Below are 15,909 nucleotides of genomic sequence, written 5' to 3'. Positions count from 1 at the left end.
AGTTTTCAAGTAATACTATTTGAAAACGTACAATAAACTAGCTATTGTCGATGGCTAGCTATAGATTACCACGGGGGCAGTCACGTAAAAAATCTTGGAATCGGTGGAAGTCGGAGCGGAATTGGCGGTATCAGAACTGCGGAATTGGAGGGGGGAGTGGGGGATTTGAAACTGATGGAATCAGTGGCAGAAGTGGTGGAGGTGGAACAAGAAGTGGGGGTACCGAGACCGTTGGAGGTAAGAATCTTAATGGATGGCATAGAGTGCTTCGAGCCAACCATTGCGTGTCTCAGGCTGGGAATTGCCTTGGACTATCACGACATAATAATGAAATGGGATTTTCTCGATGCTCAAATAAAAACAATGGTTAATTTTAGTTTAGAAGCTTATTTTTGTGGGAAAAAGGTTGAAAATGCCTTAGGTGTAACAGTGCATGCCAAAGGGTTTCAATGATCGGGTGATCTCTGCCACGCTGGCATCAATTGTCACGATACATCACTAGAAACACTATTAGAGATTTTTCTTTAAATGTAAACGATCGATTCTAGTGTGAATGGTTATATTTGTAGGACATTGCTAGAAAATGTTGTAGGTGTGATAATACTTTCTAGAGAGTGGCGTGTGCCAGCCATAGTGTGCCTTGGTGGCGTGTATTGCCTTGGATTAACACGTTCTAACAATGAAGTGGAAGTTCTCACTGTTCAAATAACAAAAATGGTCAAATTTAGTTTTTAAGCTTATTTTTATTGGGAAAAAAGGCTGAAAATGCTTAAATTTGATACTTTGATGCTTAAATTTGACACTCCAGAGGGTTTCATCGAGTAGATTAATTGCTCCATGCTGGTGTCATTTGTCACGAGACATCAGAAGAAACGCTCTTGGAGATTTTCTTTTGGGGTTAAAGGATCGATTCTAGTGTAAATGGTTTTTTTGGTATGCCTGAAAATACTGTAGAATTTTTGCCCGAAAATACTGTAGGCGTGATAACGCTTAGCAGATGGCGCCGTGTCCCAGCTACAGTGTGTCAGGATGGCGTGAATTGCCTTGGACTAACATGTTCTAACAATGTAATGCCATCACCCGCTGTTCAAATAAAAACAAATGGTCAATTTTAGTTTGTCAGCTTGTTATTTTTTAGGGAATGGGTTGAAAATGCCTTAGCTGTAATAGTGCACGCCAGAGAGTGCCACGGGGGAGGTACATTACGCCACGCTGGTGTCAATTGTCACGAGGCATCAACGCTATTGAAGATTTTCCTTTAAGTTTAAACGATTGATTCTAATTTAAATAGCTATTTTTATAGGAAAGTGCTTAAAAATGTTGTAGGCGTGAAAACGCTTGGCAGGGGGTGCCATGTGCCAGCCATCTGATATCACATTCAAGTTCCAATTGAATATAAGACTCTGATTATAAGAAAAATGCTAAGAACAAACCACAATACTGTCTGTTAATACTCTCTAAATCATTACTTAGCAAGCATGTCTAATATAGACCCAATAGGGTTGAGTGGGGTAAAACCCCACTGGACCCCATTAAGTCCAGTACTTTAAAACATCAATTTTCAAAATATTCTATATTAAAAATTAAGAAGTTTTAGGGCTGCATCACATTTTTGTCATGATGCCATATTGCAACGTGATAAAAAGTAAATAAAAGCTATCCCTGAAATTTGACAATGTTTTTCGTCTGTTAAAACTTTTGAAATATTTACAGTATGTTTATGCCCTAAGGCAACTGCGCCTTCAAAAGAAATATGCACCCTGAGCGTCTTTTTAGCCAAATTCTTTATGCCAATTGTTGTGCCAGCTATTACCAAAAGCTGCTTAGCTGCATATGAAGACATTTTTCACTAGGAAATGATTTTAAGATATATTTGATAAAAAAATTTCCAAACGCCTCCCAACCCATTAACCCACCTGTACACGGCATTAGTCTTGTATGTGGATTGGATTAATGACGTTTCTTGGCTGTGTGTTGGTAAAACTGGGTTCAGCCTCTCGATCCCTCATCACCAGGCTGAGATATCACCAAGCTGACGTGATCGGTTGTTTAAGTTTTTGATTTTCCACTTAGCTAATTCTAACATTAAGATTTCATTTATCTGTCCTTGGTACATTAGGGTATAAACAGCCAAAATTTAATGGGTGTACTATATTTCCTGGAAGTGCATTTGCGAGACTCATATTTATTATCTTTAAAGTTGTTCTTAGATGGGGGTCTTTGTACCAGTCTTAAAGGAGGAAAAGAATCCTATTTAGTGCTGGCATTCTCGCTTTGGCATTTACTTGCATTCTCAACTGTAAGTTAAAAAAATAATTATACTAGAATAATTTATGTAACATTAAAAAACAAACAAGTATAGTATAGTGTTGTGTAAGACCCAGGTGCGCGTAATAACGTCCTGAGCGATTGATAACTCTATACCCCCCTTGTGGGCATCTTTAAATAGACTGAGGCATCACTACTCATTTTGTAATTTTTGAAACCTATTATTTGTTAAAATAAAGTAGACAGCGCATTTTGTTAATAAATGAAAATTTTGGTAGAATTTGACCTCAAAATTATTGGAAGACAAGGGAGGGGGGACAATCAAGATTTTGCCCCAAATGCAAAAGAGGCATTGCTAAGAGGCCTAAGTTAAATAAGTTCGTTTTAAACTTTACAAACTATACTTTAGAGTTAGCCTCTTTTTCCCCTCTTCCTCCAAATATTCTCTATGTAGGGTTACAGACACTTACCAATTATACAGGTAGATTTGCCTTTTATGGTAAATTATCATATTTTTCTATTTAATTTGGATAATCTGTCGTCATACTTTAAAGGTAGCCTCTTTTCCCCTTCTTCCTCAAAATATTCTCTATGTAGGGTTACAGACACTTGCCAATTATAGAGGTAGATTTGCCCTTTATGGCAAATTATCATGTTTTTCTATTTAATTTGGATAATCTGTCGTTATACTTTAAAGGTAGCCTCTTTTTCCCCTCTTCCTACGAATATTAGCCTATGTATGTAGAGTTACAGACATTTACCGATTATACATGTAGATTTGCCCTTGGTGGCAAATTATCATGTTTTGCTATGTCATTTTGATATTCTGTCGTTATACTTTAGAGTTAGCCTCTTTTTACCTTCTTCCTCGAAATATTTTCTGTGTAGGGTAACAGACACTTACCAATTATAAAGGTAGATTTGCTCTCTATGGCAAATTATCATGTTTTCTATTTAATTTGGATAATCTGTCGTCATACTTTAAAGGTAGCCTCTTTTTCCCTTTTTCCTCCGAATATTCTGTATGTAGAGTTGCCGACACTTACCAATTATACTGTTATATTTGCCCTTGATTGCAAATTATCATGTTTTTCTATTTCATTTTAATGGTTATACTTTAGAGTTAGCCTCTTTTTCCATTCTTCCTCCAAATATTCTCTATGTAGGGTTACAGACACTTACCAATTATACAGGTAGATTTGCCGTTTATGGTAAATTATCAGGTTTTTCTATTTAATTTGGATAATCTGCCGTCATATTTTAAAGGTAGCCTCTTTTTCCCTTCTTCCTCCGAATATTCTGTATGTAGAGTTACAGACATTTACCAATTATAAAGGTAGATTTGCCCTTGATGGCAAATTATCATGTTTTTCTATTTCCATTGGATAATCTTTCGGTATACTTTAGAGGTAGTCTCTTTTTCCCTTCTTCCTCCGAATATTCTGTATGTAGAGTTACAGACATTTACCAATTATAAAGGTAGATTTGCCCTTGATGGCAAATTATCATGTTTTTCTATTTCATTTTGATATTCTGTCGTAATAACTGTTGTTATATTCTGTCGTCATAATAAACTTTTTCTGTATGTAGAGCTACAGACACTTACCAATTTTACCAGTAGATTCGCCCTTGGTGGCACATTATCATGTTTTTCTATTGCATTTTGATATTCTGTCGTTATATAAACTATTTCTGTATGTAGAGTTACAGACACTTATCGATTATACATGTAGATTTGTCCTTGATGGAAAATTATCATGTTTTTCTATTTCATGTTGATAATCTGTCTTTATACTTGAGAGGTAGTCTCTTCTTCCCTTCTTCCTACAAATATTAAGTATGTAGAATTACAGACACTTACCAATTATACAGGTAGATTTGCCCTTGATGACAAATTATCACGTTTTTCTATTTCATTTTGATATTCGGCCGTTATAACTGTCGTTATATTCTGTCGTTATAATAAACTTTTTCTGTATGTAGAGTTACAAACACTTACCAATTTTACAAGTAGATTTGCCCTTGATGGCAAATTATAATGTTTTTCTATTTCATTTGGATGTTCTGTCATTATAACTGTCGGTATATTCTGTCGTTATAATAAGCTTTTTCTGTATGTAGAGTTACAGACACTTACCGATAATACATGTAGATTTGCCCTTGATGGCAAATTGTCATGTTTTTCTATGTCATTTGATATTCTGCCGTTATACTTCAGAGGTAGCCTTTTTTTCTTCTTTCTCCAAATATTTTGTATGTAGAGTAACAGAAACTCACCAATTATGCAGGTAGATTTGCCCTTGATTGCAAATCATCGTGTTTTTTATGTCATTGTCATATTCTGTCATTTTACTTTAGAGGTAGCCTCTTTTATTCCTTCTTCCTCTAAATATTTTTAACTATTTTTTTTTTCGTATTAGTATTAAAGTAGCCTTCTATACGAGCCTAGCTTTCTGTTGGTTCCCCATCTATAATTTTTGTTTCTATATATCTTGAATTTAATTGAATCTTATTAAAAGGAATAGTCAATTATCTCTCCTTTCCTTAGCCGTATGTACAATTTTTTGTGCTCCAACATTATTAACAATTTTGTAGCAGATGATACCTTTCTCTTTCAGGAGATTATGATGGATCACGCTTTGCGAACAATATCCTATATTGCTGACATAGGAGATTTAGTTGTTTTGATGGCCCGGAGAAGAACTCCACCAGTTGAAGGAGAAGATGGCCCAAGGATAAGCAAAACGCCGAGAATGGTCTGTCATATCTTTGAATCGGAAGAGGCTAGTATATTTATTTTATTGGATTTAAAATAGTTCTAAAGACTATTTATATTCTGTATTCTAATTATATAATTATATATAGTTATATATTCTAAAGCGCTCCATCGTTTCCTATGAAATATCCATGTACTTTAATTTATAGAGAAGTATATATTAAAATACGTGGAAATTGTAAAAACTGTAAGTTTATTGTGAGACCAAAGTTTGAGGGCCTCACCTCTAAACTCGTTCCTGTACTCATCAGTAAGAGAAACATTATAAGGTATTCCTGTGTCATATTGACAAAATTTGTTTTCGGGAGATTAATGTAAAGACCTTAGTAGTATCTAGAATTCTTGCATGGCTTGTGGCAGCAAAGCGTCTTGGAGTTATTTATTATTTTATAAGTATTGACTTTTAGGTTTCTGCCAGTATAGAGGGACTGGCCTTCAGAAATGCGCCTATTTTCAGAAGGCTGAATCGACAAGTGGACCTTAAATTACCTATTATAGCCTTCATTAAAAGCTCAGTGATGAAAGTGATAACGCCGCTAGGGTATTCTTTTTGTTTTTCTTCTTTGCTTCTCACCCGAGCCTCCACAAAGACCCCGTGTCTGTCGTAAAGAAAAGGTAAAAGTAAGGCTTTGGACTTTACAGTCCCTACTGGTGGGGCTAATCTACGGTTCATGGCTCTTCAGTCAGGAAGTGCAATTTGTTGCACTTCCTGGTTGTTCGGCCTGGCTGACCAGCCATCTTGTGCTTTCGCTTACCTTTCCTGTTTACCTTCCAGATTTCTCCAGGTACCCATTTAGAGTTGGGTTGACTCTGGCTGAGCTTACAGAGTCACGCCATTGACCTCCTTCCAAACCAAATAACCAGCGATACCAAGACTTGAGCCCCCGTCCTCACGGACAAAGCATTTCAAGTCTATCGTGTTAACCACTCCGCTAGGAGGAGTCTGTTGAGGTAACGGTAATCGTCCCAATGGAAAATTTTGCGCTCCAAAATCTCCCTGAAAATTAATGTTAACGAACATTAATGATTCGTATTTTCTTATTAGCTTTCCTATATTTACGAATCCTAGTTGAAGAAAGAAGCTATGTTTATAAAATTGTTTATATACCATGTTTTATTATTATATATTTGTTATACGTGTATTTATTATATTATGATTATTTATTATATATGATTATCATTATATATCATTTTGTATATTCATACAAAATGTTTTATCTATTTATGTATCCATGTATTACAAGATGGCATGTATTTAATGTATTTATTCATTTATAAAAAAAGGAAAAATATGGAGCGTAATTAAAACAAAGAAAAGAAAAAAAATTAACATTAAAAAATAACAACAAACATTAGGCCTAAAAAAACAAATAAAATAAGTTTTTTTAAACTTTAACCTTTATTTTCATAAGTTGAATATAAGACTGTTGAATATAATACTGCAAAAATTTACCTTTCACAGAAAAGGAAAACACTGCAATTAAAATCGAGAGGAAAGTGGAGTGACATGAATTCAACTATATTGATAGTAGAGTTAGATATGAAAAATATTTATTAGTTGGGTGACCGCCAGACATCTAGGGATTGACTTCCAGTTGCTTAGCATATCATTAGAAAAAAAAATTTCAACTCTAAGTAAGGGTCAATATTAAAACTTAAAACAAACATAAATTATTCCGTATATAAAGGGGTTGCTGCTATCATCAATACCTTGCTCTTCACGCTAAAATTTTTAGCACTTTTAAGAAGCTTCTTATTCTAATTAAACGGCTCTTGTGTTTCATCTTCGGAAATTGGGACAAACAGTCAAACTTTGAATCTCATATGTTTGGAGTCAGCATAATAAGCCAATTCTTTCGATTTGTTTATTGATATCAGAATTCTGTTCTTTAAGGTTTCTGTTAATATCGAGTTGTTTCGCTCCTTACTTAGAATTTGTTACGACAAACTGTTTGAAAAAAATTAACAGTCGCGAAGAAAGCTACGTTCTCAGTGCAAGAAGTTGATTTTTTTTTTCCATACCAACATGTTTGGATAAATTTCTTTATTAGTGAGAACACATTCATAGGGGGAATAGCAGTCAGAACAGTTGGAATAATCCTAATGTGTTTGTGTTTGTTTGTTGTTTTTTTTTTTTCAGACTATATGTTCACTTTTTTAACTTTTAGAAGTAGACTCGACTAATTTATATTAGAACCGGTTAAGCTATTATAAGTAACTTGTTCTTAACAACTTGTTAAAAAATCTTGGTAAACCTTGCTGGTGGCATGGAAGAAATAGCGCTATTCCATCGCGAGCGAGCTATTGTACCGTAAATTCAGTACCGAATAGAGTCTTAAAGTTTTTTCTATAAATTTTTTTTGGACTTGCCATTTTTTCAGATAGAAAAATAGGTAATAGATAAAAATAGTTTAAATAGATAAGAAAATATTACTTCTAATCCTAATTTGAGTAATGTATTAATTGTATTGGAACATTCTTTACGTAGGCTAATGACTAAGCTGATTTCAAATCCCATTGAAATACTTCAAATGTAATTGTTCTGCTTAGTATTCATGTGCCTTACCGTCATACTGCGTTCATCTGTGTACATACTGCGTACGTCAATAACCGATTAACTTATTCAATTATCAAGCATATTTTTCGTTTTCTTTTATTTATTATTTAATTTTAATTTGTTATTTTAATTCGATCATTGTTTAGATATTGTCTGTAATTACTGTTTAGTTCTTTGTTTAATTCTTGTAATTATTGTTCAGTTGTTGTATTGTTTCATTACTGTAAATTTGATTTGTTATTTAATAATAATAAGGCTTCAAATCTTTTACAACTTATCAACTTTTTGTGACTCACAAAACTTATCTAAAAGTTCGTGGTAACAAACTGTAAGTGGGGAGCGACACGGCTCAATAGTAACCGGAACTTTAGAAAGAGAGATTTGCTAACAATTATATACCAAACAAATTGGAATTTTTATTTTGTTCAAAATATATAAAGGTCATTAATTTTGATGTTACCCATCAAAGGTTGCGGGCCTGAGAGGTTTTGACCAATTTTGAAAAAAGGAGAGAAATACCCCTAAAACGTCAAGCGATTTTAATGAAAATCACACCATCAGATTCGGCGTTTCAGACATAAGAGAACCCTTTTGTGGAGATTTGAAGCTCCTACCAGCAAAAATATGGAATTTTGCATTTTTTGCCAGAAGAAAGATCACGGATGCGTGTTTTGTTCCAGGGAGTGATCACGTTTAATCAGTAGCCCTAGAAGATCGGGAGAGGACTAATTTGGTCGGAAATTGAAAGTCCTACTGCCCGTTTAAAGTAACCAAAAATATTAGAGTGTAAGTAGCCCCCTCCCACGACCTTTATTACCCAAAGTCGTCCGCTTAAAATTTTCGTTCATTCATTTTGTTCAGCATAGTTGAAAGGTACAATAACTATGACTCTAGGGATAACACGTTCACCCACAGTCCCTGGGGAAAGGGCTGTAAGTTACAAAATTTACCCATTGTTTTCGAATTGTATTTGTTGTTGGGAGGTATTTAGACATCTTGTTTTCTGGGGGGACGGGAACTCTCTGCTTCGGAGGATTTACTATGATGAAAAATTTTCCATGGAGAGAAAAGTTTCCGTGGGTGATCTTTCCAGGGAAAATTTTACAAAGAGAGAGTTGACCAGAATTCCTTTACCAAATTATTTTTATTTGTCTTACTTTTTGTTTGCCGACTAAATTTAACATTTGGTGATGTTCCGGGGGAAATTCTCAGCGGGGTTGGGATAGTCTAGAATGGGTTTTCCATGGGGGGATTTTTCATTGGAGAAACTTTCTACTGGGTTTAGGGGATTTCTGGGGAAAATTTTCCACGGAGAGGATATCCATCATCAAACAGTTTGTGGTAACGAACTGTAGTAAGGAGGATAGTTTTTATGCCAATAGTTACATCAAAAGAATCGCATTTTAATGCTGATTTTAAATATATAAGTTTCATCAAGATTAGTCTTACCCATCAAAGTTACGAGCCTGAGAAGATTTGCCTCATTTTAGAAAATAGGGGGAAATACCCCCTAAAAGTCATACGATCTTAACGAAAATCACACCATCAGATATTAGAGAACCTTACTGTAGAAGTTTCAAGCCCCTATCTACAAAAATGCGGAATTTAGCATTTTTTGCCAGAAGACAAATCACGGATGCGTGTTTATTTGTTTTTTTGTTGTTGTTTTTTTCCCAGGGGTGATCGTATCGACTCAGTGGTCCTAGAATGTCGCAAAAGGGCTCACTCTAACGGAAATTAAAAGTTCTAGTGCCCTTTTTAAGTGACCAAAAAAATTGGAGGGCACCTAGGCCCCTCCCACGCTCATTTTCTCCCCAAAATCACCGGATCAAAATTCTGAGATAGCCATTTTATTCAACCTAGTCGAATAACTTAATAACTATGTCTTTGGGGACGACTTACTCCCCCGCAGTCGCCGTGGGAGGGGCTGCAAGTTACAAACTTTGGCCTGTGTTTACATATAGTAATGGTTACTGGGAAGTGTACAGACGTTTTCAGGGGGATTTTTTTGGTTTGGGGGGAGAGTTGAAGTGGGGGGGTTACGTGGGAGGACCTTTCAATGGAGGAACGTTTTATTGGGAAGAGACTTTCAATGGAGGGGGCGCAGGATTTTCTAGCATTATTTAAAAAAACAATGAAAAAATAAATATGAAAAGTTTTTCTACTGAAAGTGAGGTAAAAAAAAAAGGTAAAGGATACGGCATTAGACTTTACAGTCCGTACCGGCGGTGCTGATCTCCGTTTCTTGACCCTTCAGCCAGGAAGTGCAATGGGGGGTTGGGGGGACCCGCTCTTTACGCTAAAGTTTTTTACTGTTTTAAAATGTAGAGTTAAGAGAAAGAGTCAAACTTTAGCGTAAAGAGCGGGGCGTTGAGGAGGAAAAGCCCCTTTCATATACGGAGTAATTTTTATTCGTTTTAAGTTTTAATGTCGCTCCTTGCTTTGTTTTAAAAAATTGTTGTTTTTTTTTTGTTTAATGATTTGAAAAACGGTCAGAAATTAAAGCCTTTTTCAAATGAGAGTATGTTAAGGATGACTTTTCAGGAAGAATTGTCTGCAAAAAATTTCCCTGTGGGATTTTCAGCAAATATGGAATTGTTGAGAGGGAGGGGGTATTTATGTGGGAAGAACTTTACTTTGAAGAATTTTCTGCTGTGGGAGGGACTTTTTCATGAAGTGAAGCTGGATTTCTCAGCTTTAGTTGGAAAATGATCAGAAATTAAACAAGTTTTCAACTGAAAGTAAAGAGCAACATTGACATTTGAAAGGAACAGAAATAATTCCATATATGATGGGGTTTGCCTTCTTCAATACCTTGCTCGTTACTTTAAAGTTTTACTATTGTCCAATTCTCTTAGAATGACTCCAGAATCACAATGGTCGTTTGATTAGAATAAGAAGCTTTGTCAGAAGTTTGAAAATACTTTAACATGAAGAGGAAGGTATTAAGGAGAGGGCAAACCCCGTCATATACATAATAATTTCTGTTCGTTTTAAGTTTCAACGTTGCTCCTCAATTTCAGCTATAAAAACTTGTTTGTTTTTTTATTCAATTCATTTAGAACTGGTTAATGTTATCTTCATTTTATGTGCATCTGTTATTTTTATTTCTAGGAGAATGTTATAATTATGGAATATTAAACAGGGAATTTCCATTTTAGGCCCAATTCATCGCTCAATCGATTGGTCAAGCATTTCAGGTGGCTTATATGGAATTTTTGAAGGCCAATGGGATTGAGGATCAGACTTTTGGACGTGAGATTGATTATCAAGAAGTTTTAAACTCACAAGAGATTTTTGGAGATGAATTAGCCATGTTTTCAAGGAAGGATCTTCAGAAAGAGGTAGGACTTTGTCAAAGGAGGGAGGGGTAGACAGGCATTTTTCTCCCTGAAGATTAGAAACATACATAAGTTTATGTATATTAAAACATAAGTATCGAGATATTCGAATAAATGTAGTAGTGGCTTAATTTCTTAAAAGTTCTTGGGTGGATGAGGGGGGGGGGGTGACCGAATGTTCCAAATCAAATGAAAATGACATTGAAAACTGAATTATTAGCCATATAGTACAACAAAGGCAAAGATAGACTAAAGAAAACTGACCCGTTTTTGTGAATGCTTTAATTATGCTGGCTTATTATACTTTTGACAAGATTTTGGAAGAAACTAGATTTCAGCTGGGGGTGGGGGGCAAACTGGGGTCTGGGGGGTCAAAATAGAGTATAGGGGACGGCTGCCCCACCCCCTTCTGCCCCATAGCCAACTATACCCCTGAAATATAGTATCTTGCGGATCTTACTCGTAAAAAAGCTTTTTTGAAATATTTTCCCCTCTCCCCATTTCTGGAGGATTTCCAGCCTTGCAATTATTTGGTCAACGAGTATGAATATCTTAAGAACTTAGAGTATCATAGTAACACATGCTCACATTGTGACATGAAAGTTTTTTCTTTTACCTGATTTTGCAGTATGACCTATTCAGAGCCCATATTGATCAAGTCCATAAAACAAACAATGGTGGAGACTGACCAGAAGACACATTCCTGGATTATATATTATCATGTTACTTATTTGATCGAAAAATACTCGAGATGTTTTAAGGGGAAAAATACCTATCTGGGAAATTTGCCCTTTTGTCCATTTTATTGTTAACTCAGTCGAACTGGTTTCTAGAATTTTTTTATTCGATAGCCAAATGGTGATTGGCGCTGTTTGGTTTTATCATTATTTGCAAGGAAGATATTCATGAACTACAAAGTTATGAATCTGCTACCTTTGCACGAGAATAGGAAAAAAATGGTCTTGATCAAGACTTCTGACTGACTCATTGGAACTGCTACTAGTCTATGTCTGGCTTGAAGGTATCAGAAATACAAAGACGTTATGTTGTTTAAAGATATGTTCTATATGGTATCCAATTTTCGTCAATATTAAGAATTTGCTGTTGTAGCAATTTCGTTACTTAAACATAATTTTCCTATCATATTATTTGTTTTTATTCTATGTCTATCTTGATAAAATTTGGAAAAATATTCAGCATTCCTATAGGCCTACTCCGTATAATTTTAAAATTCACACTATCGAGTAGGAAATGTTATTAGACTCTGAAAACGGCTAAAAAAGAAACTAATATACTCACTGACACCATTCCTTATTTGTATACCCGTATACTTTAACCCCCACCCCCTAATGGACAAATATATAACCACGAATTATGTAGAAACAATGAATTCTCTATAGACCGACTCCTTTATTATTAATTTAACGACAAACAAACAATGACAACAGGAGCAAACGGAGACTGAAACAAGTTGGCCTATTGAAAATTCATCGAATATTTTTATAATATGGGCCAGATATTTGCCCGTTATAGGGTTGGGGTGGATAAAGTTTATTGATACTTATTAAGGTGTGTTGCAAGTAAGTATTTTAGAATTTCCTTAGGGAGTTTTGGGAATCTTATATTCTAGAGCATGGGTCGGAAATCTTTTGTTGTAAAAGGGCCAACATTTTACGTTGGGATATTACGCGGGCCGCATTTTGGTCACAGGTTATTGCACTGTAGTGTAGTATTGTTGGTATAGTATAATGATTAGAGTATATGTACAATATTTATATACGTACATTTTGGGTTCAAAAATAAAACCCTTAATGTATATTATTTTTACGGTACTTATTGTAGTTAATACAATCAATGAAATGTTTTTCTTGCATTTGACTTGCAAAATTTTTTTTCTATATTAGCTTGCATTTTTGCAGTAGAGACGTGAAGCATTGCGTCTAAATGTATATCTGATAACCGAAAACAGTGTTTCTTGTCTATAATTCAGAGTTGAAAAAGTTTACTCACAAATATATGTACTATCAAGCATAATAATTATATGCTGAGCGATCCTTTTTAACTCCTTGTAGGTTTCAGAAGTCAAACTTTCATAGGAATCCACCAAGTCGATTTTTTACTTAAAAGCAATTTAAATGTGCTGTCACTTTGCAAATTTATCAAGTTGGTTTGCAAATCAGTTGGTACATTATTGATTTCCACTGCGTAGGGGTTTCCAAAAATATCCATCTTACGTTTGATCTTCTTGAAATCAAACAACCGGTTTGAAGTTCCGGTAGTGCACTTTCCATTTTAGTATTTTGCTAAAAAAAAAATTATATCAGCTTCTTCTACTGCTTCCTTGCAATTTAAAAAATGATCGAGCTTTCTTTTATCAATATGCTTGATAAATGATGTCAGTTTTATTTCGAATGCCTTAATATCTGAAGCTCCTCCTCGTCAGAAAAGCCACCTTACAAAGAATTTCACTTTCATTGTCCAGGTCAATTTCATCTTCACTTTCTGGCTCTATGCAGAGTTTCTTATTTATGCAGGTGTTTTTCCCTTCAGCAACTATCTCATCAACTACTTGCTGATATTTGCTTTCTTTCTTTGTTTTTTTTTTCAAGCTGAAGCTTGATGGGTTTCCTGCAGAACTTTTGAAGCTCCTTTCTTACGTCCTTGACCATGTTGGGTAACGTGTGACATTGCTGAGGGGTATTGACTTAGTTTTCAGACGTAGCCAGTTTTCTGTGAGAAACTCTTGATGTTGTTTGGGATAGAAGAAGACTTTGTCTAACAAGACAAGCAATGTCACATATTGTCAAATGAAAGATCTGAAGCCAAACTAGCCAGCCATGACAAAGAACAAAGAGAGTTTCTTATCTTTGTTCTTTGTCGTATATTGTCAAGGTCTTCCCAGGATTAGACAACATCCAGTTATCTACAGCATTTTTGTATTTGCACTTGAAATGAAAATACACACTAACATTTAACAGCTAGATCTTGCGGCTAATGTGTAGCTTGATGCCTGAATATTTTGCGAACTGGGCAACTTTTAAGGAGATATGAGAGTCATAGGTATCTAAGATTAGAAGCTTTGGGCTCTCTTGAGATGCATGTGAATATGTCCTTAAGATGATGAATATATTTCAAAAATAGATCCTGATTGATCCAGCCTGATTGTTAGGCTCTCCTGCTGAGTTTTCTGGAACACCAGTTAGCATGTGAGGCTGAAAATTTTTCCTTGGAAACATAAAGTAAGGTAGTAAATACTGACTGCTTGCAGAAACAGTTCCAACCATGGTCACAGGGGCATCTCTTTCTGAAGATGTTGTCTTGCATACTCGTCTAACCCCTCTCTCCAAACACCACAGGAGGAACGTGAACTATGCAAAAAAAATTTGTCACAGTTGTATATGTCACTTGTAGTCAAAGGAAGCTTTTCTAGAACCTACTTCAGGTTTGAGAAGAACTGTCCAATGTTGACCCCATTAAAGCTCACCGCTTGATCCAAGCTTATGGGTTCAGGCTTGCGTAGTGACAGCTGTGGATTTTGAGCTAGAAAGCCTGCCAGCCAGTCTATATCTACCCCTTTGGCATTGCTCCAGCTCTGAGGGGTTTTCTTGTTATTTGCTATAGCAAAGTAGCTGATGCAGTTAAAGCCATATGCACTGGCAATTGCAATTACAAGTAGTTGGGATTGCAGTCACAGTCACAAGTATTTGCAGTTGTAAGTAGTCACAAATTCAAACAGTTAACAGCAATTTCAGTTTGAAAAGTCACAATAGCTGTAGTACTAAATGCATAACTAGTAGTTGTACTAGCCCTCAAAGGTTCAATTTATTGCTTTTACCTGTTCCTCAAATATTGTTCAGTTACGCCTTGGACACCCTGCATGCATACATAGAGCGCATGCACTGAGCGCATGCGCTTACTTTTTTTCGATATACAATACAATATTTCGTGACTGTGTCACTTTAATGTCCTGAGCCATCCCAGATATATTGCAGACAGGCAATTCTAACATCCATATTTAGTTATAAATCCCCCTCAACAGGTACTGAAGTTTCAACTTAATACCTTTATCTTTCCTAAGATGTCGTAATAAACCCTTATGACAAACCAGCTGGGATAATTAAAAGTGCGACATATGCCATTTTGGTCATAATGGGGTATGTATGTGTCTTGGATAAACTAAGCATGAGGAATGGAATGTTGGAGTCAGACTTTTCTTATCTTGTATCGTTATGAAGATAAAGAGACACACGCCTCTAACTGGCGTATATTTCTCCTTTTTTTATCAATTCTCGTTGCAATTCAGAATGACAGAAGAGGATTATATTATGGAGCTATGAAAATGGGGCCTGGTATTTGGTTCCTTTTTTTGTTAAGGAAAAAGGAGACATACGCCATAAAATGGAATAATTTGAATTCACTTGGAATGCTTCAATTTAATTTATACCGCTTGTATTTTTTGTACTCTTGGTTTTGGTGGGAGGGGTGGAATTTGCTCTGCCCTTGCCAAAACATTCTTCTACCTGATGAAACCTACTCTGGGGAACGTCCCTGTCGCCATTCCTTCCTTCCTGTCATAATATGTCTCTACCAATAATGTCGGGTGAACCTTTCGGCCCGACCCTAACCTTGGTTCACTGACATTGCAGGAAACCTCTCTCTCTCAGCATGAACAAAACAATGGATGAATGAAAGCAGCTATATTTGTTTTTGTTTTTAAACTTAATTAATTTGTAAATTAGTTGACACTTAGCGATTAATCAACCACAAATTTAGTTACTTTTAAGTCAAATTACTTTAAAGTTCCAATGTGTAGTAAGTAGTTGGCATTACAGATAAAAAACCGTTTAAATTTTTATTTACAAGAAAAGAGTAGATGAATTCCTTCCATATTTTATGGCCTGTTTCTGTAGGTCAGGGTTTACAGACAGATTATGTTTTTCCTAGGCTACTGCCTTTTCTCTGTTCTT

General features: G+C 35.5%; 2 protein-coding genes across 8 annotated transcripts in view; both read left to right on the top strand.

Moving 5' to 3' along the window:
• Positions 1-10,945, top strand: part of LOC136041935 (protein lin-10-like) — a gene marked incomplete at its 3' end in the record, with an annotated part of 204,436 nt that extends 193,491 nt beyond the window's left edge. For all 6 annotated transcript variants that reach the window (XM_065726747.1, XM_065726746.1, XM_065726745.1 and 3 more), the window contains 2 exon segments: positions 4,887-5,051; positions 10,763-10,945. In XM_065726747.1, the coding sequence (XP_065582819.1) occupies positions 4,887-5,051; positions 10,763-10,945 (348 nt within the window).
• The window catches only part of LOC136041934 (histone-arginine methyltransferase METTL23-like), a 240,388-nt gene that overhangs the window by 222,964 nt on the left and 1,515 nt on the right, over positions 1-15,909 (top strand). The window lies entirely within an intron of this gene.

This window comes from Artemia franciscana, unplaced genomic scaffold (genome assembly GCF_032884065.1).
Source record: "Artemia franciscana unplaced genomic scaffold, ASM3288406v1 PGA_scaffold_50, whole genome shotgun sequence".
In the NCBI taxonomy this organism is placed as follows: domain Eukaryota; kingdom Metazoa; phylum Arthropoda; class Branchiopoda; order Anostraca; family Artemiidae; genus Artemia; species Artemia franciscana.
Note: the sequence above shows the minus strand (reverse complement) of the source record. Positions and strands in the feature narration are given on the sequence as shown.